The sequence below is a fragment of the Zeugodacus cucurbitae genome, chromosome 5 (genome assembly GCF_028554725.1).
Source record: "Zeugodacus cucurbitae isolate PBARC_wt_2022May chromosome 5, idZeuCucr1.2, whole genome shotgun sequence".
NCBI classification, from domain to species: domain Eukaryota; kingdom Metazoa; phylum Arthropoda; class Insecta; order Diptera; family Tephritidae; genus Zeugodacus; species Zeugodacus cucurbitae.
In genome coordinates, this window is record NC_071670.1 from 39,242,761 (window position 1) to 39,269,806 (window position 27,046).

The 27,046-nt window shown below is 34.7% G+C and overlaps 3 protein-coding genes across 7 annotated transcripts in view; all 3 read left to right on the top strand.

Annotated features, from left to right (window-relative positions):
* Positions 1-27,046, top strand: part of LOC105212012 (uncharacterized) — a 463,761-nt gene that overhangs the window by 151,039 nt on the left and 285,676 nt on the right. The gene's annotated exons all lie outside the window — the stretch shown is intronic.
* Positions 9,950-10,698, top strand: LOC105212016 (lipopolysaccharide-induced tumor necrosis factor-alpha factor homolog). Its single transcript, XM_011183759.3, has 2 exons — positions 9,950-10,377; positions 10,452-10,698. The coding sequence occupies exons 1-2, from the start codon at positions 10,061-10,063 to the stop codon at positions 10,546-10,548; spliced, it is 414 nt and encodes a 137-aa protein (XP_011182061.1). The 5' UTR covers positions 9,950-10,060; the 3' UTR covers positions 10,549-10,698.
* On the top strand, positions 20,159-21,598 carry LOC105212017 (lipopolysaccharide-induced tumor necrosis factor-alpha factor homolog). Its single transcript, XM_011183761.3, has 2 exons — positions 20,159-20,598; positions 21,433-21,598. Exons 1-2 carry the CDS (start codon positions 20,282-20,284, stop codon positions 21,527-21,529), a joined length of 414 nt encoding a protein of 137 aa, XP_011182063.1. The 5' UTR covers positions 20,159-20,281; the 3' UTR covers positions 21,530-21,598.

The following is a 27,046-nucleotide window of genomic DNA, read 5'->3' on the forward strand; positions in this document are numbered from 1 at the left end:
CGAATATTATAATTTCTGCCTTATGGTTATGGCCCACATACAATAGTGAAACCTTATCAGCGGAATTTTTTAACTATTGCTCAGGTTTATACCAAACTGTATCCAATAAATCAGTACTTGCCATCCATCGGAACCCCACATTTTTTAAATTGCGACAATGAAATCCCAACCAATAACCTTGAAACCTTACTATTTCGATATTGTGCAACATTATTTGCTGAGAATGCATTGAAAATCTCTAACTGATTAAAATATTTTAGAAATACCAGAAAATTACTCGTCAATCAACCAGCATTGATGTGGTGACGCTTTTCAGCTGCTTTTCAAATCAACCAATGTCAGTTGATTGCATTAGAACTAGAAATTTCTGCATTTATCTACGTGTCAAAAGTTGAGTGATTGCAGATTCTTCTGTACAGCATTCCTAAGTGCATTGCAGCCCTTCAATCTGTCACTTAAATGCGCACTGACAGTGACACAACTACGAGAGAGCATGGCTGCTTATTAGAGAGAGTGAAAAGTCACAATAATTGCAGAAAGCTTCATATTATAGAATTACATATTTGTGTGTGTTTGTATGATTACTTCTGCGCCACACTGTGTCAACATAATCAATTTCCAATTAAGACACATCGCATAAGCCATACTAAATAAATTCTCGCTTTTTATGAGATTTCAATTTCGATCAATCGATTTAGCTTTCGATTTCATGCATAGCATTTTTTGTTTTTTGGATTTTTCTGTTTTTGTTCTCCCCTTTCTCTTCATCATCTGCTTTTACTCAATTCCATCATGTCGAACATGACAAATGTGGCGATCAGAAGTGTGTGCTTTCGCCATTTGTCTACCTCAAAGAGGATTTGCCTGCCACACCAAAAGCGAACAAAAAAACCACATCGAAAGCAAAAAACAATAACAAAAAATACCGAGTACAACAACAACAAGCACCACGATAAATACCGTTTTTGGCAAATATCGTTTGCTTCACAAAATTTCGTTTGGCAAAATGCTTATACCCACCGCCCACCACACGCTGTCACCACCACAAGTGGATGTAAGGTAGGTGGGTGTGCTGTTGCATGCTCCGCGCTCTCCGCAATCGTCGATATGTATCATTTTTGTACTTCAATCGTTTGAGTGTCGAATTGCTTGGCGCGTTTTTTGCTTGTTGCTATTGTTGTTTTTTTTTCTATTTCATATTTCTTTTCCGTGGTGCTTGCATGTGTTTACTTAGTTATGCCGTCAATCACAATTGTTGTCAAACGTCATTTTGAGTGGCTTCATTTAGCGTGCGCGCCTACATTGTTTGTATTGTTGTTGTTGGTGTTTTCCATTTTTGTTGTTGTTGCTGCTGCCAGACTGTGGTACACAGTTGTTGTTGTTGTAGTTGTGGCATTTGTGCTTGTTTTGTACGCCATTTTGCGGCAATCAGACAGTCATTGTGGGAGTTAGTTTGTATAAACCGATTGCGACTCATCAACAATGGATTTTTGGTGTATTATAAAGTGATTTATGCTTTGGTGTACTCGTACATACTTATATACAGTACAATTTGGGGATAATAGAAGACGATGGCAGAGATATTATAAAATATAACATACATACATATGTATGTATGTATTTTTGTCAAAGAAGACTTTCTGCAGAAATCGATTTGTAGTTGTAGACATTCAAAAATTATTCTTAGAATTACAAAAAAATATCTTCAGTAATCACATTGACATATGTATAAAAACTAAAGAATTCGAAGCCTCTCTCAACCATGACACTTAATGGTTTGCATGGGTTTTGTTGGGTAACAAACTGCCTATTTTCAATATTTATTTTTAAAATTTTGGTCAAATTTGCTTGACATTTTGTTTTTTTTTTTAAATAGTTGTAATTGGAAAAAGAAAAATCCTTTGTTCAAGCACGAGAAAATTGTATCTCAAACACCTGTGCAAAATTTCATCAAGATCGGTTTAGTAGTTTTCGATAAAATTTGATAACCGACATTGAAAACAGGGTTCCGAAAAAAACGCGTTTAAAGCTTTGAGGAACAATAATAACTGACTTGTTCTTCCAAGTACCACCTAAATACAATTCAACAACTCTCGATTTGATACACTACCTAAGCTTTCCAACCAAGCGGTCTAATTTCCTTTAAATTGGAACATTCCAAACCTTGAAATATATGTATCTCGTCTCAATTGGCTGAGGCCTGGACATTCACAAATCCAGTTTTTTAACGTCTCACCAATCTCCGATTACGCTCCGCCTTCAGCCGATTCCACTTCACCAAGTTTTTGAAGTTGAGATTTTGGTGACAAGTACACCGTGATAGGCTCTACCATGTCATTCGATTCCCTCTTTTCCAGGAGTTTAATGATTTTTTGTTAAACTCTGCATTTGTGGTGTTCGAAGACCTGCACTATTTTTCCACCATTTATTCCCACACACATGCTTTGAAAAAGCTGAATGGTCTTGAAAAGTTTGGTGAGCTGTGTTTACTGGTGTGGCTTTATGTTACATTTCGAGAGATCGAAGAAATTCACAACAAATCTTTAGTACTCAATTTGTAGTAGTTGCAGTAAGGATCACACAAGTGATTTACAGCTCAGTCTTTTTAGGCACCAGATTTAACTTTCTTTGAAACAAGAAATCTGAGGACTGAGGACTTTGGAAATCAAACAAATTCATCAATATATCTGTATGTAGAAAGATTGCAGGCGATAAGATCCCAAAGCTCAGATCATGTAGATCTACCATATCTGTCTGTGGAAAGTCTAATCCATTTGATAAAGATCTTATATCCTATAAGATGTTCAACCGATTTTAACAGACATGTGTTTTTAAAGTCATAAAGTTCGTCTTCGGCGAAAATCCCTTACATATCAGACTCAACGTAGACTCCTTGATGTTGCCACAAATTAAAATACATACCTTAAAAGTGAAAGCAATAAAATTACATACCACATGTACCTCAACTACAAACACTTAAACTTCTGATATGCAATAAAAGTTAAGAGCTCATTTCCTTCGCTTATAGCATTAAGAAGAAAAAAAATCGTGCAAAAGCCCTGCTTGCAACAAACATCAAATCGAATGCGTAATGTGTATTCAAATCGTTTTAGAATTTCAAACGAGTTTGTTTGATACCCTGTAGGGAAAGTCCTAAATTCCGATAGTATTTCTAATGGCCCAATAATACAATAAAACACGTATAACTTCATGGACAGGCTCAAAACTTTCTCCCCGTCCATTTACTGGAAGGAAAAAAATTATGTTTGAGAGATGTTGCTTCGAAAGAACATTATAGAAATAGAGCTTATCTGAGCTTCGCACTTTCAGAAGTAGATTTCATTCAAATAATTAATACTATAGCTGTCGTCCCTCTATAGACTCACTGTTTCTTTCTCACGCCATAATTTTCCAACAGGGTTTTGTGGACAAACTCGCTTTTCTCACGGCATATGCCTCTGTGGGTGTGTGTTCTAGGCGGTGTTCGTCTCGTCGACGCGGTTCATGTAACTCATTAAACAGTTATATCGAATTCATTAACTTTATAGCTCACAGCTGTTCGCAAACATATTTGGCGGCTGTGTTTAGCGGCTACAACAACAACAATTACAACAAATTCATATATCTGAGCAGACATGCAAATGATAATCACATATTTAAAGAGCGTCTAGCTGAAATGTACGCAATTTGTTTTTTTCCAGCAGATTAATTGTAAGCTTATCAATTATCCTTGCACAGCATATACTCATGTGAAGCACCACTTAATATTCAATTATTTGGTCCCCCATTTGATTTTTCGAACAATTTGCTTTATGCTTCATTTTATTCTTTCATGCTAGCGGACGCCGTCTTGTTCCTCTCAGACGAGATCCAACTTTCTATTTAATGACAGAAAATATTTATCTATATAATATTGACTTCGTTTACAGGAATCTTGTTAAAGTTTATGTTGTATTTGGTTCAAGGTTCTGCTAATTTGAATGCGATCTTTCTAAAAGCTCTGCCAAACTTGCCAGTATGAGCTTTTAATCTGAGTGGTGAATAATTTATACAAATTAACACACTCATACATACAGTTGACCACAAGTTAATAAAGTTATTACATACAAATAAATTTAATGTTGCTTTTCGTTTTAAGAAAAATTAAAATAACAAGTAAGGAAGGGCTAAGCTCGGCAGCTGATACAAATAAATTCAAGCAAAATGTAATTATGAATAACAGGCAGGAAAATTGATCCTGACTTAGTTATAACTTCAAGCAATCTTAAAATATTATTCTCCAATATAATTATTACATATTACATATTTTTCACATATTTTTTTCAAATTTTGTTTTTTGATTTCAATTAATTTTGAATTTAATTTATTTTCTGTATGTCAAAATGTCAGAAAACATATGATTGTGGCAGAAAAGCTTAAAGCTTTCAGTGTGTTCAATGCAATCCATTGTAGTATATTTCACTACACCACAAAATTTCAATGGTTTCTAGAACTCTATTGTAGTACGGAACACCATTTGCTTTCAAACAAAAATCGGAAAACCGGTGATACACATATGGTTTCTGAAGCATACTACAATGTATACTACATGTCTGCCTCAGGAATAACGTAATATTTTATGCTTTCACAATTTATTTGTGTATTTAGTGTTATTAAGATAACACATAATTCGCTCCGTATATTCGACATAAAGTCCACTCGTTGTTATATATTATATATGGAGGCTATAGTAATTCCTGGATCGATTTCAACTATTTTTGCCACCAAACAGAACTATATCCAAGATTTTACTTTCGCTAAATTTCGGTAAGATTTATCACATATTAACCGATCTATACGTTAAAAAGTCTACCGGAAGTTTCAAAACCCTGATATCAGATTTCCATGTCGTGAATCCCTGCAAAGTGCTTGAGTGCCTGATGTTCAATTGCACTCGAATTAGTTTTTTACATGGATGGACTATGTATTTATACATATGTATAAATGTTTTGGATTTTATTAAGAAACTTAAGAAACTCTGCATTTGAATCGTATTACTGAACGGCACTTACATATACAGTGAAACCTCCCACAAGCGGACACTGATGGTTCCACAATTTTTGTCCGCTTATGGGGGGGGGGTCCGCTTATAGGAGTGGGCGAATAAAAATGTTACTAAAATTTATACACACACGACTTTTTAAATAAATTAGATTTCTTGGTAATTTAATTTATATATTTCATTTTTATTACGAGATATTTCATAGTTATAATAAATTGAACATATTTATTTATGTTTGGAGTTTTAAAAATTCCTTTACCGTTACTGATCCAGTAACGTCGTCACTAACGAATTTTTTAATGCGACGAAGTTGTTTTAGTGCTTCAGTGTATGATTTAATTTGACCCGCATCCTGAGCGCATACTTCATTTAGGTCTTCAGATTCTCTGTCAGATAATTCGTCAGTAACCGTTTCGTCTATAACAATGTCAATATTATCATCTTCTGTAGTAACAATTTCGTCAATTAACAAAATGTAATCGGAATGCTGCCCCTGCCCATTTTCATTTAAAAGCTTTATCAAAGCCGATAACGTCGATATGGGAATATCGTCCTCTGCATCGAAGTCAGAAATTTCGTTCAAACTTTTTTGGAAACCAGCTTTTGAAAAACAGTTTTGAATTGTTTCCATAGGTACGTTGTCCCATGCAGTCTTAATAAAATATATAGCCTCCAAAATGTCAAATGTTTTTGAAAGTTTGTTCATTGAAATTTCATCTATTCTTGTTAAAATATGTTTGATAACATTGCATCTGTAGTGACATTTGAAATTCTGTATAATTCCCTGATCGAGGGGCTGGCAATTGGATGTTGTATTAGGAGGTAAAAAGATCTGCTTTATGTTACTAAGTTTAATATCTCGAGGGTGAGTTGTAGCATTGTCCAAAAATAGTAAAACTTTTCTCATCTGAGAGCCCATTTTTTTTATCAAACGTTAGTAGCCACTCACACATAATTTCACGAGACATCCAAGCTTTGGGATTTGACTTCCATTCAACTGGCAAACTTTTTATAGACAAATCAAATGAATCATAATTTTTATTTTTTTCATATTAATAGCTACAAATTGTTACATATATGTAGATCCCGTTACATCTTAACATGTTTATGCTTGTCTTCACAGTTTAACATGTGTGTACGAGTATGTACTCATATTACCCGTATATAGATTTCGGCTGTTCGGATAGTTACTCTACAATTACTTCAATTATTGGTCTTCGTTGTCCTCAAATAAGAGTTTCGCGTAATGAAAATAAAAAGTAATAAAAAAAGTGTCCGCGTCCGGTTACGAGAGGGTCCGGTTGTTAGAGTGGAATTTGTTCTGAAAAGGCAAAGTTAAACTTGGTTCCTGAATTTTTGTCCGGTTAAGAGAGGGGTCCGCTTATTGGAGGTGCCCGCAAGTAGAGGTTTCACTGTGCATATGTACATATATACATAGCAGTATTTACCATTAATTACTATATTATTATTATTTTCATTAGAAAGACACAACATCATTTCGATTATTTTTTATAGCGCATCTTGAAATATATGTATTCATGTCGTAGCATGTTTTGGCGCGCAATTACATGAGAAATCTGAATATTGCACTCTTCCTAGAACTCTTTCGTAAGAACACTGATCGAACTTTTTGGAATTTGGTCAAGTTTTCGAGACATTAAGTACTGTACATATCCACTTATTTATAATTTAGGGCCTTTTTCTGGCTTTGGTTCTTGTATTTCCATATTTTCCGATCAATTTTAGCCATTATACACTATTTAGAAAAACATTGGTGTTAGATCTCAAACCTTTTTACCCCATTGGGGATTATGGGGCAATAGTTGGACCTCTTCAAATTAAACCCCTTGCATGGAATATTAAAAAGACAATAATGGGTACTTCAGATATGAAAAAAAGCAAAAATGAATCACCAACTAATTGACAAATTCATTGTAAATGCCTTTGCGAAGAATAGGTAACGGTGAAGTACGGTTAACTGTATAACACGTGCTTAACAAGTAAAATAATCGAAGTTTGTAAAGTTTTTCTTGACACTAACAAAACTGAATGATTTTTGTTTTTTGTTGTTCTTGTTTGGTTTTTGCATTGCTTTCGCAGCTTTTCTTACATCACATCTCTTGAAATACTGTAAGTAACCATCCCGGATTCAAAAAATATGTTGGACTGAAGTAAAAAGTAAAAAAAATTTGCTGCGGAAAGTGAAAAAGTGTATTTATTTTCAATGTGTAAACTGTTTCTTGACATACTGTATGTACATCCATATATATGTATGAATTTATACATATGTAATATGTATGTACATATGTATATATATAAAATAAATTCCTCCAGATGTTTGTTTATTAGTATTTTATTTCTACTTGTTATTATTTTATCTCATTTCAATGAGTTGTTGTGTAAAATGATGAAGTACTTAAGAGACTCTGCATTTGAATCGTATTACCGAACGTTGCTTACATACATACATACATACATACATACATACATATGTACATATGTCTAACAGTATTTACCATAAGTAGTAAATCCTTCTATGTAGTTGCGGTGTTGCTTTTTATTATTATAGTGAGCGCTGATATCAATTGGCAGACAATAATAAACTTAATTCAGTCACTTCAAAATATTTTTTTTGTGCTGTTGGTTCTGCTTCGTTTGGTTTGGAAAAGGCAATGTCAAATTGAAAGCGTTTATCATTGGAAAAAAACTAATGATTTTAGACGAGTCCACCAAAGAGCTCTCAGGTCATACCCGCTAATTATTGAGTTCCAAAGTCGTCGGATTGGACTATAAAAAATGAAATTTCAAATCGAGGAATACGTCCAAAAACATAAGATTCGTTATATTGGACGAACACTGTATCTATATATACAGTAGCGGACAAAAACAACGGGACACTTACTTGCAGTGACTTTAAATCGATGTAGTAATAACAAATCAAGCCCTCATATACAAGAAAGTATTTATTATACTAAGTACATTATTCAGATTGAAATAAACGCTTTTAATTATTTTCCTGAGTGTACACGTCATAGCAAATAAATTGGAAAGTGCAAAAATTCCAAAATTTAGTGAAATTGATAAAACAGCAATTTTGGCTTTGCGATCTCAGAACTTGAGTATACTCAAAATTTTTCTTCAAAAATATCCAAAGACTGGGTCTATAAAACGCAAAGCTGGCTCCTGATGCCCGAAGAGGGCTACTGTCAAGGATGACCACCATATTAAGCGAATTAGAAGTCGGAACGAATTCAAACCCGTTGAAGACATTAGAATCGAAGTTCGGAAACTGAATGGAACCGAAGTCAGAACACAGATTGCCGTACTAATTGGCCATTGGCCTTCCAAAAACCCACTTTTTTCGGTAGAAATGCGACAAAAACGTCACCAGTGGGCTAAATTGCACAAAATTTGGACCAAGAAGTATTGGAGAAAAGTCAAATTTTCAGATAAATTCAAAATTAACCACTTCGGTACATGCGATATATTCGCAGAAAAGTTCGTGAACATTTCTATAATTCATGTGTCAGAAGTATCGTTAGGTAGGGGGGACCCTAATGATCTGGGGGTGTTTTTTCATATCATGGTGCTTGAAAGTTGTTCTTAATTGATGAAAATGTTAACTCAATTAAATACCAACAGTTCTTACTGGAGAACATGGCCCCTTCAATTGAAGAGCACTTTTCCTAAATGAACAACGTAATTTTTCAGGATGAATCTGCATAAATCAAAGTATTGTATGAAAACATTTTGGTATCTTCTATCATTATTACTATTTTCAAAATAAAAATTCGAGTTGCTATTGTATCGCGTTTAGTTCTAAGAATATTTTTAATAAATATCATATGTGAAATTCTCATATCGGAAATGAAAGGATTTATTTTTTACTGAAGTATTTATTTATGTTGGAAATACGGTGGAACTTCTCTAACTCGAATCAGCATAATCCACAAAAAAAATTCGAGTTAGAGAGACTTAGAGTTATAAAAATTTTCATTAAAAAATAAAATTTTTCAAAAAGCTGGAAATATATATTTCTACACAGTTCTACTGATTTACTTCCCATAAAGTTTTTTGTACTCGCGTTAAAACATGTATTTTGTAATTTTGCTTCTTCCAGTTTGCTATTGTTTGGCTCTTGACGTCTGTTTCCGAAGTCTTTGTTAAAAGATTTATTCAATCTATAAGTGTAATATCATATTTTTAGTTCAACTCCATACGATATATGTATGTAAATGGATTCTTTTAAAATCCGGCCTCGATAGCAAAATTGGAAATTATGTATTAAAACCTGATCGAAAAGTTCGTTTAAAAATTTAATCGTTCGATTCGCCTTGACTGTTGTTCAATTTCTCCAGTTCAATATATTTTATCGACGTTCGCCATATGTACTATGTACATATTTACATATGTATATATGCACGAATATACTTTGTTTATGTTATTTAGAGAGTAACGTACATACATATAAAATATCCAGCCGATAATGTTTTTGTAATTATTTGCATACGATCCTCTTCACGTAATGTATGTACCTATGTATGTATGTATATAATTCTCAAAGTTTGCAATGGATAAACGAAAAAAAACTTACCGATAAAGAACAACAGAGGGGTTACTTCATTGAACATATTTCCCATATGTATGTAATTACATATGTACATATATACAAAGTACAGTGAAATTTCTCAATACGGACAGTCTCATCAGGAGAGCTCCCACAACCGGCCAAAAAAAACTATCGTCGCAGGTGTCCAGTTATGAGGAATTGCACTGTATATACTAGACTAAATAAATATGCATGTATGTATGTACATATGTGGGTATGCAAAATTTTACTCATGTCAGCAGCATTTCTGAGAACAAAGAAAAGATCCGTTAGCTTCACTCGAACGAAGGCGAAAGCAGCGCGTCCCATTAGTACTGATCGGTATTTCTCCCACAGTGGTTGTCATAAAACTTGCAGTTCGCGAATTCGTTTATTCTCTAAAGTGCTAAACAAAAAGTTTAAATCTGAATATGGCTCATAATAAGCATCCCTATGATGGCGTGCAAATTCCATTGGCTGATGAGATGAGCAATGCATCGGCACCGCCACCGGCTTATATGCAAACTGCTAACGTCACGTCGGTGCAACCGGTTAGCAGCGGTGCACAGATAACCGCTGAGTCTCAAATGCCCACTTTCTCAACGATTGGCATGAATCCAAATCCACCGGTAGGTCCAGAATCTACACAAGTACGCTGTCCACAATGTAAATGTACGGTGAAGACGACAGTTCGATATCGTTCGACCACAAAAACGCATATTGTCTGCATATTGCTTTCGTGGACTTGGTGAGGAGGCCCTTAATTGCATACATATTTACTCACTGATGAATTCTATATTATATATTATTTTTGTTAAATAGTTGTTGCTGTTGTTTGCCGTACTGCATGAACAGTTGCCGCAATGCGAATCATTTTTGCCCCATGTGTGGCACATTCATAGGAACTTATGAATCTTAAGTGCACAAAGGGAGTGGAGAGAAGCTGCGCTTACCAGTAAAATGGGTTATCAATATGTACAAGTTTATATAAGTGCGACATACATATGTATGTATGTATGCACATACATATTCAAATATATTGATAAACTATTATATACTCAAAATATAAGTGTCTGTGTACTTATGTAAATATTACTGCAAAACTAAAAGAGATATTGGGTTCTTGGACTTTCTGAAATATATATGTATATACTTTGCGCGATTTGATAGTTGTAAACCGTAATAGGGGCAATGGTGGCCAATCAAGAATTTCTTTGACAGGTTTAACAGAGAATAATTTAATTATCAGAAGCGGTCAAGCCAAAAGGAGAAGAGTTGTGAATCCATCAGAATAATGACAGGCCATATTATTAATATTAATATTAATGTAGGTAGAACTAGAAGCTTGTTTGGGAGACTCTTTTAAATTTAATTATGGCCAATTACAATCATTTGTAAGTATTGATACACTAAATTATATTTTAAATGGGTATTTTAGAGAACGTTTCATATTATTATACCCCGGCAAAGTGAAAGGTTTTTCTAAAAGAGCAACAACATAATCAAATATTTTTGATAAAAAATCTCCAACTAAGAACAAAACTGGATGGAAAAATTGTGAAAAAACTTCATATATAAATGCTCAGGATGACAAGTGGATTCGAAATCCGGATGTTTGTCCGTCTGTCCGTTTTTTTTTTTATATTGAAACGTAATTAGATATATTTTTACATTTCATATGATTGCAACTAGTGAAACAAAACAAAATTGTACTAACAAGCAATATTTTTCTAATTTTAAGAGATAAATACAATATAAGCGTTTTTTTTTTCAGAAACAAAATATTACGTTTAATACTTTTTATTTTCGTATAAGTTCGTAGAATGTTGTTCGCTTTAGTCGACGCCTGCTATTTCTAATCTCTTCTAGTCGTCGGGCTTCTGCGTTTACATGATTTTGCAACCTCGCTGAATGTTTCAATGCCGCCTCGTGAATAACTTCCTGGACCATTTTTATATGAAGATCACGGTGCAGGTCTGAATTACGTATGTATATACCACGGGGCATTTACAAATTTGCGTAGGACTTTATTTTGGAACCGTTGTATCGCTTGAATGTTGAATTCCGTATGTCCAAATAGGTTTCAACGTTTGATTATATACGAGAATTTTATTTGATGTTGTTAGCTGCGATTTGTTACCGATTAACCAGTTTATTTTGCTATGTATATCTTAGATTTAGTTCTGCAACTTTTTTTGTATGTGCTCTTTCCATTTCAGCTTTGCATCTAGCGTTATGCCTAGATATTTCACAGAGGTGGAGTATGGGAGTACCACATTACCAATATGTAAAGGAATATATCTAGCACTTTTGTTCGTGTAGTTTACGTGTATTGATTTCGTCTCGTTTAAAGTAATGCACCATCTCCGTGTCCATTCCACTATTTCGTTAATTGCGGATTGCATTCTGTTGGCCGATTCCACTTCGCTTTTGCCTGTCGTTATGATGCAGATATCATCAGCAAAAGCAATTGTACAGTTTGTCGTCGTAGGCATGTCGGAAGTGAACAAGATATATAAAAGTGGTCCCAGGATACTACCTTGGGGTACTCCTGTTTTTATTGGTTGCAATGTGGTATACGATTGTCCCTGCTTGATTCTGAAGTAGCGGTTGCTCAAGTAATATTCATGTAAGTCAGTTAGATATTGTGGTAAGAAACGTCTTAACGTCTTTTTCAGCTCTTTTTTATATTAAGGAAATCGCGTGTTTTGCCATTTTTTACGCATTCTTCTCTTTTTACTTATAAGATCCAGAATATCTGCAGGGTATTTAGTATAAAAGTTTTTTTGCTTTAGAACAGGAGTACTCTTTTCCATGCCGATTCTTGAATAACTTTCGTAAATTCATAGAATTCATATTCCAGGATATCAGGTGTTGTTATATTTTCTGTAGGATCAATATGTTTGTCAAGCATATCTTTAAAATACTCCCAAACTGTATGTTTATTAGAGAGATAGAGTGTCTTCGGTAATGAAGTCCTTCGATATTTGACGAATGATAAAAAAGTCGATCAAGTCAGGTAATTTTCTTGTATCGGTAGGCCAGTAGGTTGGTTTACTAGTACACACGAAGTCACATCCAGTGGCCATAGCGGCTTTAAATAGCTCTCTACCCTTTGATGTCGTAATTCTTGAACCCCATTGCGAGTGTTTTGCGTTAAAGTCACCACCCATAATGAATTTTCCATGGTGCTATAAAATAAGCTCTGTATATAAATCATATTTAATATTATGCCTAGGTGGGCTATATATTGCAGTAATATGTATTTTTCCAATCCCAGAGTCGACCGATATATTCGTAGTTTGGAATTCGGGAATGCTTATATTCATTTCTTCGAAGTGGTGAATGTTGTCTCGAACACTTATTGCACTCCCCCCTCTAGCGTTATTATTTGGGTGATTAGAGCAATACGTCCTGTAGTTTTTAAACTTAACAAAAGTCTGATTTGTGAAATGAGTTTTAGATATAAGACATATATCAATCTTTTCAAGATGGAGCAATGTCTCTAATTCGTCCCTATGTTTGAGTAGGGAGTTGAGTCTGTCCGTGCAAGCGATAACTTGAGTAAAAATTGAGATATCTTAATGAAATTTGGTACACATATTGAAAATGGGCTGCCATAATGGCGAAAACGGAAAATACATAAAGTGCCATTACTAACGCTATAAAAATAAATTTTTGTATAAAGGATACTACTAGCAAAAGGCATATTTGGATGCAATTTTTTTGGGTAAGTGCGATGGTGTTTCGAATGGATTTCGTTTTTTGGCAATATTCCTCCAAAAAAATCGAAAATTAAAGGTTTTTTTCCCCCTTTTCTAAAGCCTTTGGCATATGCAGGATATTTTTTCATTTCAGAAATTAAAATTTCAAACTGTTAACAATTTGGAATTTTCATCTTTAATACAAACATTCCTTCAAACAACCGTGTCGGGTCTATGTCGCTCTTAATTATAGCAATGACAAAGAACGAGTGTTTCTATGTAGTTTCTATACTTGTTTCAAATTGGGGAATCTCAATTCATTTTCGATAAATGTCGATAACGCTAACAGGAATGCCCAATAGGCGTTCTTATGTCGTTTTAAAACGATAACGACAACGGGAAATAGGGCCGATTGTTCCTCTTTGCTGCTCTTAGCCTTTGCGTGGACGATTACAACATCCGATGAGACGGCACTAAGAGTTTTCGAGAGTAAGGTTTTGCGGAAGATTTATGGTCCTCTTAACATTGGCAACGGCGAATACCGAAGACGATGGAACGATGAGCTGTGCGATTTATACGACGACATTGATATCGTTCAGCGAATAAAAAGACTGCGGATACGCTGGCTAGGTCATTTTATACGGATGAATAAAAACACTCCAGCTCTGAAAGTGTTCGATGCAGTACCCGCTGGAAGAAGTCGCGAAAGAGGACGACCTCCACTTCGTTGGATAGACCAAGTGGAAAGTGAACTGTTGGCGCCAAAAAGCGTGGCGCGCTCTGTTGGAGCGGTTCCTACGCCAAATATATATATTATCTTGAATGACCTATGATCTTTTTGATTTGTTGAACATTGTCAATTTGGTATTAAAAAGCCACAATTTGTTTGCATAAAAAACGACATTTTTTTCAGAACTACGTCATTTTGTTAATTTTTGATATTTTTCAATAATCATAGTTCATTGTATAGGAATCATGTCAGCAGTGTCCCAAGACAGCCCATAACTCCGTTATTTTTCTATATTTCAAAATATTGAAAATATATATTTTAATATATTTTAAAATATATGTAGCTGAAAATATACTTTATTATGTCCAAAAAACTTCAAAACATTCAATCGAGTACTTTCTTTAAAACAAAAATTCACGAAATCTTAATGTATATTTTATAAGCATATATTTCCTACAGGGTACTGCAGTATGATTATTCGGTTACAACTCCAAGTGTATTATGATTTTAATTGTTTCGCAATCAAAATTTAAAAATAAAGGGGAACCACACACGAAGCTCATTTCGAATAGCAGATTAATTTACGAATTTCATACAGACGCTAAGGCATGCCTTATTGAATTAGTTATCAGCTGTGTAGCAAATTTAGTAATGTGCATGTGTATGCATATACATATGTATGTATTGTAATTAAATAATTTCTTAAACTTCAAGCTGGATTTGGAAGTCAAGAGCAAACCCAAAATAGCTTGGCGTAATCTGTTAAATAATGATTCTTGTATACATATGCACTTACATATGGCTATAGTTGACGATCAAGCATCACACGAACAAGGGCGAAAACAGCGTTGCGCATTAGTTCTAAGCGGTAGTTCCCCAACGACGGTTGTTATATACATACATATGTAACTCGCAGTAAGCGAAGTCGGTTTAAATTGGATTCAAATTACATACATAAGTGCTAAATATAAACATTTTATTATAAAAATGTCCAATAGTAATCTTCCATATGTTGCCTTGCAAATGCCATCGCCTGAAGAGCTGAGCAATGCGTCGGCACCGTCACCGCCACCGGTTTATATGCAAACCACGAATGTAACTTCAGTGCAACCGACAAGCAGTGGTATACAGATAACCGATGAGCCTCAGGAGCCCAATTTCAGAGCTATACCCACGAACCCGGTGGATTTGGACCAACCAACAGGTTGTTGTAAATGCTTAAGTTCTTGTTCTTTTTTATTTATATTAGCATTATTACGAGGTTTGGCTAGATCATATTCTACACATGACCATTCATATTAATGTAAACCTATGCAGATAAATGTGGATCAATATAGAAATAAACGATAATATATATGTATGTACATACAACTATATGTGTATTTTACTGTGCATTCTATTACAGTCAAACTAATCGAGATTACCCTTACTACCCTTACATGTGTAGGTGTATATTACTACTAATTAATTCTAAGCTAATTCCAGCTCGATATTAAAAAAAAATTAAACGAACAAATTTTAAAATTTCTACTTTATTGAAGCGACAAGAATATCGGTCGAGCTTGTCATCCAAATATTGTCATAAATAATCAATAGGATTTCAGTCAGAGAATCAAAGATGACTAGTGTGAATACGTGATTAAGGTGGAATTTATATTAGTTGTTTGTTCGATTCGTCACCCTCAGCGTTTCATCAAATTAAATTTAATAAAGCTAAAATATTTGGACTATATGCTTTTGTGTGATATTGGAGTTCATCAAAGAGAGACGGCTCTTGTCGTGCAACTCTGCGCTCAAATGTTCTCTCAAGCATGCGCAATAGTGTTGCATCATTATCGTTGGTGGAGAAATACTTACATCTGAGTAAGAATTTTTACCCATTGGTTTCTAGCTGCGACCATGCCTTATACGTAGGAACGGCTAAATGGTCATGTACAAGGTGTGATGGATCTCCACACGTTGTGTGGGAACTGCAATTTTTATACTCTCGCAACAAAAGTTGCAGAGAGTATTATAGTTTTGTTCACATAACGGTTGTTTGTGTCACACAGAAATAAAAGAGTTATATATACAGTTATATATATCCAAATGATCAGACGTCTATCCGTCTGTCCGTGCTAGCGATAACTTAGTAAAAATTGAGATATCTTAATCTATCTTGGAGCACATATGTATTTCTTTGCACCCTAAGGAGGTTGGTATTGAAAATGGGCGAAATGGGACCATTGACACGCCCACAAAATGGCGAAAACCGAAAACTTATAAAGCGTCATAGAATTTGGTACAGAGGATCACATTAGGGAGGTGCATATTTGGGTCTAATCTTTTTGGGGAAGTGGAACCCCAAATAGTTTTTTTGTATATAGAAAAACAAGAAAGCTACATATATAAATCAAACTTTCTGCGGTCGTTTATTTTAGCTACTTCTTAATACAGTCCATAAATTAAGGAAATCGGATGATAACCATGCCCACCTCCCATACCCAGGTTAGGTTGAAAATTACTAAAAGTGAGTTAATTCACTAACGAAAAACTCCGGAAACACTAAATTTCACATAAGAAATGTTAGATGGAAGCCGCACTCAGATTTTTTTGAAATTGAAAATGGGCGTGGCGTCGCCCACTTATGGGTCAAAAACCATATCTCAGGAACTACTCGACCGATTCGAATAATATTCGGTATATAATATTTTCTTGACACCCTGATGACACGAAATAAAACTTTACAAAAATAATGTATATGATCTGTGGCGTCACATGTGAAAATAGGAATTTGTCGAAATCGGACTATAACTTTTGAAGGCCTCGAATGTCGAATATGAAGAATTCAGTGCCCCAAGGTAGTTTTTCACCGTAAATTTCGGTAAATCTCTCAGATATTTTAATTTACCTCAAAGGAAATATTTTTCTTCTAACAGTGTGTCTCTGTACCAGAAATGGTTAAAATCGGGTCATAACCTCCCTTAGCATTCATATACCTAATTATAGAATTTTCAAATTGTGTGTTATCTTAATAAAACTATATCAATAAATTGTGAGAGTATAAACTGTTCGGTTGCACCCGAACTTAGCCTTTCCTTACTTGTTTTATCATCAAACTGCCACGCTAATTAAGTGTTGAATTGAAGGACAAAGTGTCAATTGAACGCAGTGGCCACCTTCCTCAATATTCTACTAAAGAAGATTTAATTGAATGCATTAAAAAACCTTGGCCATTAATTTCCTGAAATTATATTAGAAAACTGTGGAAATTGATGCCCAATCGGATCTTTGAAGTCATTCAAAATATGTTCCTGACTGAAAAAACGGATATATGCTAACCTGATGATCAAATTTAAAATGCTAAATTTTCTGTTGTTTGAACAAATTATTAAAAAATATTGAAAAAAGATGAAACAAAAGCTGTTGTTTTATTTAGTACAAAATTTATTCATTAATAATCGCTAATAATAAATTTGGCAATTTTTATATGTATGCTTCCTCTTTGCATTATACGCGTTATGACGTCATCACCGCTATCGCAATTTGGTTTCTATCATGCTTTGTTCAACTGAAGAACTTTTTTTGTTTATTATCGGCAAATTCTCTTTTGTATTTACCCATTCCGAACTTAGAGCAAGAGGGTCGGAGTATGCGAATAATTGCAAAAAAATGTTTTAATGGATAATTATGATATTCTCAAAAAAATATTTATGTACATAAGTATGCTATGAGTGAACAGCCGCCAAGAAACAACACTTGGTATGAAGCATTATTTATAATTTGCGGTTGCATAAGGGGAGCGCTGTTAGTTTGCCAAATTAATGGTGAGCGCTTCGGTCATAAAATATTTAGAACTGGTTGAACTCGATAACCACAGGATAATGACGAATCGAACGAACAATTAGAAACTAGCTAGAATAAGCTTACTACAATGAAAAAATAATAGTGAAATTACCACTCGAGAAAATATTTACGTACCAAAGTGCCTACCAAATCTCCCTTCAAACTACCAAATTTCTGGGCGCGGTTAATGACCTGTAAACAATAATATCATGTGACCTCGAATTAACATCACGCGATTATGGTGGTCATTGACCTCACTCAAAAATTCTTGTAATGACATCACGTGATCTGGGTGGGATCAAGGATTTGTAAACAAAAATCACGTGGCCTTGATGTGACATCATGTGATTTGGGCGGGGTCAATGAACTGTAAACAAAAATATCACGTGACCTTGAAATGCCCACACGCAATCAGGGTGGGGTCGTTGACCTCATTCAAAATTGTAAACATAAATATCACGTGACCTTGATGTGACATCATGTGATCTGGGCGGGGTCATTGACCTGTAAGCAAAAATATCACGTGATCTTGAAATGTCATCACGTGATTGGGGTGGGGTCATTGACCTCATAGGGTTACCGGATATGATGTTACCGGCATCCGGAATCGGATATGGATAACGAGATTGTCGGAACCGGAAATGGGGTGGCTGAATATTGGTTACTGAAACTGGAAGTGGGGCATCCGGAAACGGAATGAGCCAACTGAAACAAGATATGGGATAACCTATGGAACCTGAAATGAAGCAACCGGAAACTGATGTTCGAAATGGAGCGGACGTCAAAATGACGGAAGTGAAAATTGGACAGAAAACGACACTTCTCCAGAAAGTGCTTAGTGACGGGGCTTAACATAAATGTTTCCTGTTCATAGAAGACTTTGGTTTGTATCACATCCGTTTCCGTTATGAGACTTCCCTTTGGTGATACATGCTTACGTGGTTATAGTAGCATGTGAATATATTTTACTCAATATTCCAGATTTCTGAGTATTTTCCTTTCGGGATGCATAAATATAAATACATATATGTATGTACATATGTATATGTAAATATGTATATATGCAATATAAAATTCTCCAGATGGTTATTTATTATTGTATTTGGGTTTTATTGATGCGTGTTATTGTTTTTGTTTATTTCAATGAGTTGTTGTGTAAAATGAAGAAGTACTTACGAGACTCTGCATTTGAATCGTATTACCGAAAGGTACTTACATACATACATATGTATGTATGTACATATGTCTAACAGTATTTACCATAAGTAGTAACTCCTTCTAGTTGCGGTGTTGCTTTTAATCATTATAGTGAGCGCTGACATTAATTGGCAGACTGTTGGCATAAAAAAAATATATGTACATTGTACAGTGGTCTTCCAATATAACGAACTTTCTCGAAAGAATGAATTTTCGGTTTAATGAATCATCAAAATATTTGTACATACACAGATTTGTAATATAACATGTTCCTAATTGGAGCTGGAATTTTATGCATAAAAAATTATCAGCAGTCTTTAATATGCTCTAACATACTCGCATATTTATGAGCCTTCGTCACTTCTCTGCTGCTCTTATCACAGCTATAGAAATTTCAGTAAAAAATAGTAAGTGAATAATACTTTAACATACATACATATGTATGTATGTAGTTATTATTTTGCTATTGGATTGCTTTAATCGTTCGATTCGCAATGGCAATTAAACAACAAAAGTACACAAAAGTCGTATATAAAGAGTTATTATATTGGATCACTTTATAGATGACGATTTTAGAAATCACGTTGTAATATTTTATCTGCACATTATTCAAATTGGTTCACTGTGTTTTACATTTCCGTTTTCCGTTTGACAATTCTTCTGTAATCATCCATTTTGAGAATGTTTTCAATATTTTCACAAAATATGAATTTTTGTACTAATTTATTCATTTTAGTTATTTTATTATTTAAATAAATATATTATATCACAAAAGCATTAACTTTTCTGTCTTTAAATAGCTGAAAACCATAAATATAATACATAACATAAAACGACATTCATAAAAGTAGGCATTTCGCGCAGGGCACTTATACAAAGTGCCATAGTCATGCGCGATGTTTACTCGTTGCTGATTCGACAACGACTGAACGATAGAGCGTAAGCGTACGCGTGACTTGAGTCGGCACAATTGTGCTATGTAGTGCCGATCACTGGACTAATGTCAGCAGCATTTCTGAGTACAAAGAAAAGATCCATTAGCAAGCTTCACTCGAACAAAAGCGAAAGCAGCGCGTACCATTAGTACTGATCGGTATTTCTACCACGGTGGTTGTCATAAAGCTCACAGTTCGCGAATTCGTTTATTCTCTATAAAAAAATCTCTAAAGTGCTAAACAAAAAGTTTAAATCTGAATATGTTTCATAATAAGCATCCCTATGATGGCTTGCAAATTCCATTGGCTGATGAGATGAGCAATGCATCGGCACCGCCACCGGCTTATATGCAAACTGCTAACATCACGTCGGTGCAACCGACTAGCAATGGTTCACAAATATACGTAGAGTCTCAGATGCCCACATTCTCAACGATTGGCATGAATCCAAATCCGCCGGTGGGTCCAGAATCTACACAAGTACGCTGTCCACAATGTAAATGTACGGTGAAGACGACTGTTCGATATCGTTCGACCACAAAAACGCATATTGCCTGCATACTGCTTTGGTGGACTTGGTGAGGAGACCCTTAATTACATACATATATTCTGTCAAATAAGTGCCCGGAACGGATAAAAATATTGAACAAAGAGTTTCTGTGAAATTTTGGCACGATTCCGATTACTTTGACGGTCGGGGTTTGACTACTAATTCCGGTATAAATCCAGGTATCGGGTATATTTGTATTTAAAAGTCCAATTTTTTCTATAAGTAGCTCATGGTATTTCACACACTTTAACGCAATTTTCTCACATTTTTCACTTCAAATATTGAAAATTACACATTCAATTTAATTCAAATTTTAGATTTATTTAAGGTTTTTCAAGCAAGAATTACTTATTTTAAAAATCAGTTAGCGCACTAATAGCTGAAAAGGTTTCTGTGTTTACAATTATGTATGTGGAAAACGTGCGTTGTCACATCTTAGAAGGTACATATATGTTGATGATTTTGCAACACTGCGTTTTATTTATTTGCATATCATAGTTCTTCGTCGTAGAACTTTCTTCTGCATCAAGTATGTACATATGTATATAACAAATCTTTGCAAGGATGTCTGAATTTTTTTTCGCGTAGCACTCCTTTCTACTTTGATTTTTAAAAAATTGCAACGCACACAAAAGGTCGACTTGTACCTAATGACGCCGTTAACAAACTAAATGACACATAGCAATAAAAATTGACAGAATAGTGGCTGATAGTTGTGCCAACCTGCGACAAAAAATTGTGGAATATTCTCAGCGGAAAAATTTAAAATGAGAATTTCCGGGTACTTATTTGACTGAATTTACATACATATGTACATATGTACTCACTGTTCTTTATATTACATATTATTTTTTTTAAATAGTTGTTGCTGTTGTTTGCCATACTGCATGAACAGTTGCCGCAATGCGAATCATTTTTGCCCCATGTGTGACACATTCATAGGAACTTATGAATCTTAAGTGCACTAAGGGAGTAGAGGAAAGCAGCGCTGATCCGTGAAATGTATTGTCAATATAAATAATAATAATAAACGATTATATACTCACAATATAAATGCCTGTGTACTTATACAAATATTGTTGCAGAATTAATCGAGGTATCCGGTTGTTGGATATTGTAAATTTTTATAGTTGTATGTACAACGTAATAAGAGCATTAGGAGCTTAAATTGGTAAATTTTATTTTTGGGCAATTGAAATACATTTAAGATTTCATCAAAATAGTATATAAATTAATTATTTTAGCTCTTTTTGAGGTTTTGGTCGTTTTTTATCAGAATACTTTTCCTCATTCTATTGTATTCTTATCACAATTTCTTTGAAAGTACATACACTCACTCACATAAGTATACATATGTACTTATGTACATACAGTCAGCGTCATATTTCATCGTACGGCACTCTAGAATCAAATTTTGCGTTTTTAAACCATTTAAATGAAAAAAAGTTCTTCTATGAACTGATTAAAATAAAAAAAATATATATATTTCCTTTTCCAGTTGAACAAATATTCCAGTTGCCAAGGGCAGTGCGTATACTAGAGTTGATAGTTGAATTCAATTTTCTTATAGTGGATTTTGGCGCCTATGCGTATATGTAGGTATATGCCGTAGTTGATTTTTGATATAATCAACGCTTTTACTGCTAATAGTAATGACACTGTGTTGCAATTGTATTTGGTGCTTGCGAGGCATTTAATGATGTCGAGTCGTTTTTTAAGTGCGGAAACTAGGTAGTCGATGTGACTATTCCATTTGAATCTTTTATTAAATATAAGTCCGAGTATTTTTGGGTTGTCAACAGAGCTTATGTTGTTGTTGTTTCATAGAGTGTTAACCTAGCAGTTATGTTTTTTACATACATATGTGGATATGTTTGCATTTTTGTAGTGATAACTGGGCTCCTGAATATTGGGACCAGTTGGTAATGTCGTTATGTAGGTTGCTGAGATCTAGCCTAATGTTTTTTGAACTTCACCAACAGCGCGACGAACACCGCCTATATCTGGATCGAACAGTCAAAAGCGCATAACTTCCGCAAATCAGCACGTGAAGAAGGATATTGACATTTGACAGACAGTGCTTTTCACAGACGAAAGCATATTTAATCTTTTCGGCGATGATGGATCCTAAAAAGTTTTGCGAAAACCGGACGCAACACTTCTAACTAAACATTTGCGATGTACTGTTAAATATGGTCGCGGCAACTTGATTGTTAGGGAGGAGATATGGTTTTTGAACCAGAAGTCGGCGGTGCCACACCCATTTAAAATTTTGTATACCAATTTCAATGAAATTTAAGTTTTCTGGTGTTTTGCCTTGCTGAAGTAAAGCGGGTCATAACTTCACCTAGGTCTCATATACCTAATATTTGGGTTTCCAGTTTTCAATGGACTTTATACCATATATATGACTAATATGTGTGTCAAATTATGTATTATATACTATAAACTAGCAGACCCGGCCACATGTTGTTGTGGCTAAGGTATACATTAAATTAAGTTGGTCCAATCTTGGCTTCGGCGACGATATTGATTACTCGAGGTTGATTTATGTTACGCAGCATGATTACAACTCACACTACTTTTAATTGCAAAGTACAGGCAATTTTAAATAGTTTGGGATAATTGACTGCGTCATCCTGGTTTGTAGCTGTGTCAACTCTCTTGGACCGAAATTTTAAATTACCACCAATAGAGGTCATTCAATCAGTCATTTATGGTTATCATATTGAGGATTCATGTCAGAAAAACTTCTCTTTCGAGTCAATGAAGTGACAGAAATATGTTGGAAATGCTATTAATCCACCGAGGTGTCAACTGCCAACTACTTCTACAATCGCAATTTGATATTGTTGCAAAAACACTCATATGTTAGTTGTTAATTGGCGATAATTTATGTGTCGCCACAAATTAAATGATTTTAGGCATGCGATTAGCCCGTCAGTAACAGTTGATCCAGGAATAATTGGAAGAGTCTGGCGTAAATCACCTGCTAACAGAATCCTGGCTCCACCAAAAACGTTCATCGACAATCAAGATCTTTTAAAGTCCTGAGTAGTGCCTCCAGCGACTTCTTGAATATTTGGAAAATTTTCGTTATAGCGCTATTTTTGACGATTTTGCCGACTGGTGTTTCGTTCATTTGGAATTTAGGAGTAATTTCAAGGCCGAATGTGCCGTATGTTTGCCTACTAACAGGTGCCAAGTTGCCCCTATTCCCGTTAACCTTGGTGGTGAAAATGAGTGAAATTGGTTCTGGAATTACATCAGCCCTCATATCTATTGGACTTTATGTCGAATATATAGGTCAAATTGTGTGTTATCTTAATAAAATTACATCAATAAATTGCGAGAATATAAAATGTTCGGTTGGACCCGAACTTAGCCTTTCCTTATTTGTTACAAATTGTTTGAACAATAACAAAAATATGTTAACAAAGCAACAATGATAACCTTCAAAATATTATTTTTTTGTTTTCTCTTTTTATATTTTTCTTGTCAACTCGAATAAAATTCTCTTATTGATATCTTCCTCGCATTTTTTCCATATTTACTCACTTTTTAATCTTTTTCTGGCCTTCCACGAATATTACAAGACTAAAATTAGCCAGATCGGTTTGGCCGTTCTCGTTTTTTTGCGGCACAAACGAACAGCAATTCATTTTTGTATTATATTATTATCAAGCGACAATTTTTTTTTAATTCCGCACACGACCATTCAGTAGGGAGCCGACCGCGCGTGTGATCTTAACCCCCCTCCCGTACCCCCGTGCCCGAGTGACGTCTACAACTCTACAACGCATAGTTAGCCGCCGAGCGGCTTTTCAAAATTTTTAACTCGTGATATCTTTTGAATGGATTGTCAGAAGCTAATAATTCAAAAAGTTATATAAAGGTTTTGAAGCGATCTTAAATCATTTATTTCGATAAGGATTAATACTAAGGTATAAATAAAGAGCCTTTTCAAGAAGTGGTATTTTAATTAATTTTTTTGATATAAAATCGCTTATTGTGACAAAACTATAATAGTTAGAGATATGATGTCGCGACGTTCGTTCTTCAATCGTTTTTGCAGCATTCGCGATTAAAGAAAGTTTTTTGGTATTTTTTTACATTATCGGAGTTTCGGTAAGGAACCCTATTTTTTTTTAAACTAAATATAGCCTATGTCACTCAGGGATAGTATAGCTTTCCAACGGTGAACGAGCTGATTTTTACTCAACGCTGTGTATCGCTCAGTGATTGGAATTGAATAGAAACTTTTGCGTATGAGCTGATTCAAGGGAAAAGTGGGTTTTGCAGTTCTCTGATATGTACATACTCATAAGCAAGAATGATAGAAGACAAGATTACGACATTCGTTTACAGTTAGCTTTTATGGGTTTGGAGTTCCTGTTGAGTGACAACTTTCACGACCCCGAACACGCGAGCAAAACAAAAAACAAAAGAAAAATTTACAAATTGCACGGTAGTACAAAACAATTAAACCAAAACAAGGAGCTGAAGTCAAGGCTAGTGCTGAATTATTATTTAAAATTCTAAGTGAAAAATGTATTAACTTGAAAAAGAAGTCCGCAATGGCGGAATTAAACAACAATAGTACAAACAAGTAAGGAAGGGCTAAGTTCGGGTGTAACCGAAAACTTTATACTCTCGAAATTTATTTATTTGACTTTATTTATATTATGTAATACACAATTTGACCCACATATTCGTCATATATATTGTATAAAGTCCATTGAAAGTTGGAAACGATAATATTAGACTAGAAGCACCGAGGTCCTCGTGTTCGATATATGGTGCCTTAAAAACCTATGGTCCGATTTCGGCGATTTTTAGAATGGGGCTGCCACACTATTAACATAGTATTTATGCAAAGTTCTGCACCGATATCTTCACTAGTACTTACTTAATATATTGTAAAGTAAACGATTCAGATCCACTTCAAAGTTCTGGTATATAGGAAGTAGGCGTGGTTGTAAAGCGATTTGGCCTATTTTCACAACATATCATTGGGAAACCAAGTTTCATTGAAATCGGTCGAGTAGTTCCTGAGATATGGTTTTGACCCAGAAGTGGGCGACGCCACGCCCATTTTCCATTTTGTAAAAAAATCTGAGTGCAGCTTCCATCTGCCATTTCTTATGTGAAATTTAGTGTTTCTGCCGTTTTTCGTTAGTGAGTTAACCCACTTTTAGTAATTTTCAACCTAACCTTTATATGAGGGTGGGCGTGGTTATTATCCGATTTCTTTCATTTTTGGACTAAGAAGTGGCTAAACAAAACGACTACAGAAAGTTTGGTTTATATAGCTCTATTGGTTTCCGAGATATGTACAAAAAACCAATTTGAGGGCGGGACCACGCCCACCTCCCCAAAAAAATTACATCCAAATGTGCCCCTCCCTAATGGGATCCTATGTTCCAAATTTCATTTTCTTAACTTTATTTATGGCTTAGTTATGACACTGTATAGGTTTTCGGTTTCCACCATTTTGTGGGCGTGGCAGTGGACCGATTTTGCCCATTTTCGAAAGCAACCTCCTCAGGGTGCCAAGGAACATGTGTTCCAAGTTTCATTAAGATATCTTAATTTTTACTCAAGTTATCGCTTACACGGACAGACGGACAGACGGACGGACGGACAGACGGACGGACAGACATCCGGATTTCAAATCCACTCGTCATCCTGATCATTTATGTATATATAATTCCATATCTAACTCTTATATTTCTTGGTGACACAAACAACCGCTATGTGAACAAAAATATTATACTCTGTGCAACAGGTTGCGAGAGTATAAAAAGTCGTATATACGACAACAACAAAAAAGTTGGCAAAATGGCGTACTTTTTGTAACAAAACATATAATTTTAATTATAAATATGCATTATTATATTGGATCATTTTATAGATAACGATTTTAAGAATCACGTTCGTAATCTTGTCTTCTATCATTCTTGATACATATGTAGGTTACTTACGTCTAATGAGAAGGTAAGGTAAAAAGGAAAATACGATTAAGCAGGACTTAAGTACTGATAATAGAAAATGGGTACAACATCTGTGCATATGCATAATCATAAGCAATGCGGTAATAAAGGTGAATAACATAATTCACAGTCACGACCATTCGATATTGCACGGTGTCATGCATCTGACCAAACAGTAATGTTAAAGAAAAATCCCAAAGTGAAAGCTCTGGAAGTTTGCGTGCAGAGTTCTTCAAATGCAGTATATTTTATTTTTTTGCCCCTGAATAATATTGTATATAGTCCTTAGCTTAATATTAAAAATTTTGGACACCTATTTTTTAGTTTTTTTTTTTGAAATAATGAAAATATATCGTGAACTCGCTTGCATGACAATTCTGATTTCCAATTAGATTTGTGTAATTCGAAACATGAATATATGTATGCCAGAATATTCCCGGAAGAACACGTGTTGGCTTTTTTTTTTTGAATGAACGATTTGTG

Bases quoted from the DNA above. Each gene is read 5' to 3' on its own strand.
- LOC105212016 (XM_011183759.3), top strand. From the start codon at position 10,061: ATGGCTCATAATAAGCATCCCTATGATGGCGTGCAAATTCCATTGGCT. The intron at 10,378-10,451 runs GTGAGGAGGCCC...TTTGTTAAATAG, and splicing joins ATATTGCTTTCGTGGACTTG to TTGTTGCTGTTGTTTGCCGT.
- LOC105212017 (XM_011183761.3), top strand. From the start codon at position 20,282: ATGTTTCATAATAAGCATCCCTATGATGGCTTGCAAATTCCATTGGCT. The intron at 20,599-21,432 runs GTGAGGAGACCC...TTTTTTAAATAG, and splicing joins ATACTGCTTTGGTGGACTTG to TTGTTGCTGTTGTTTGCCAT.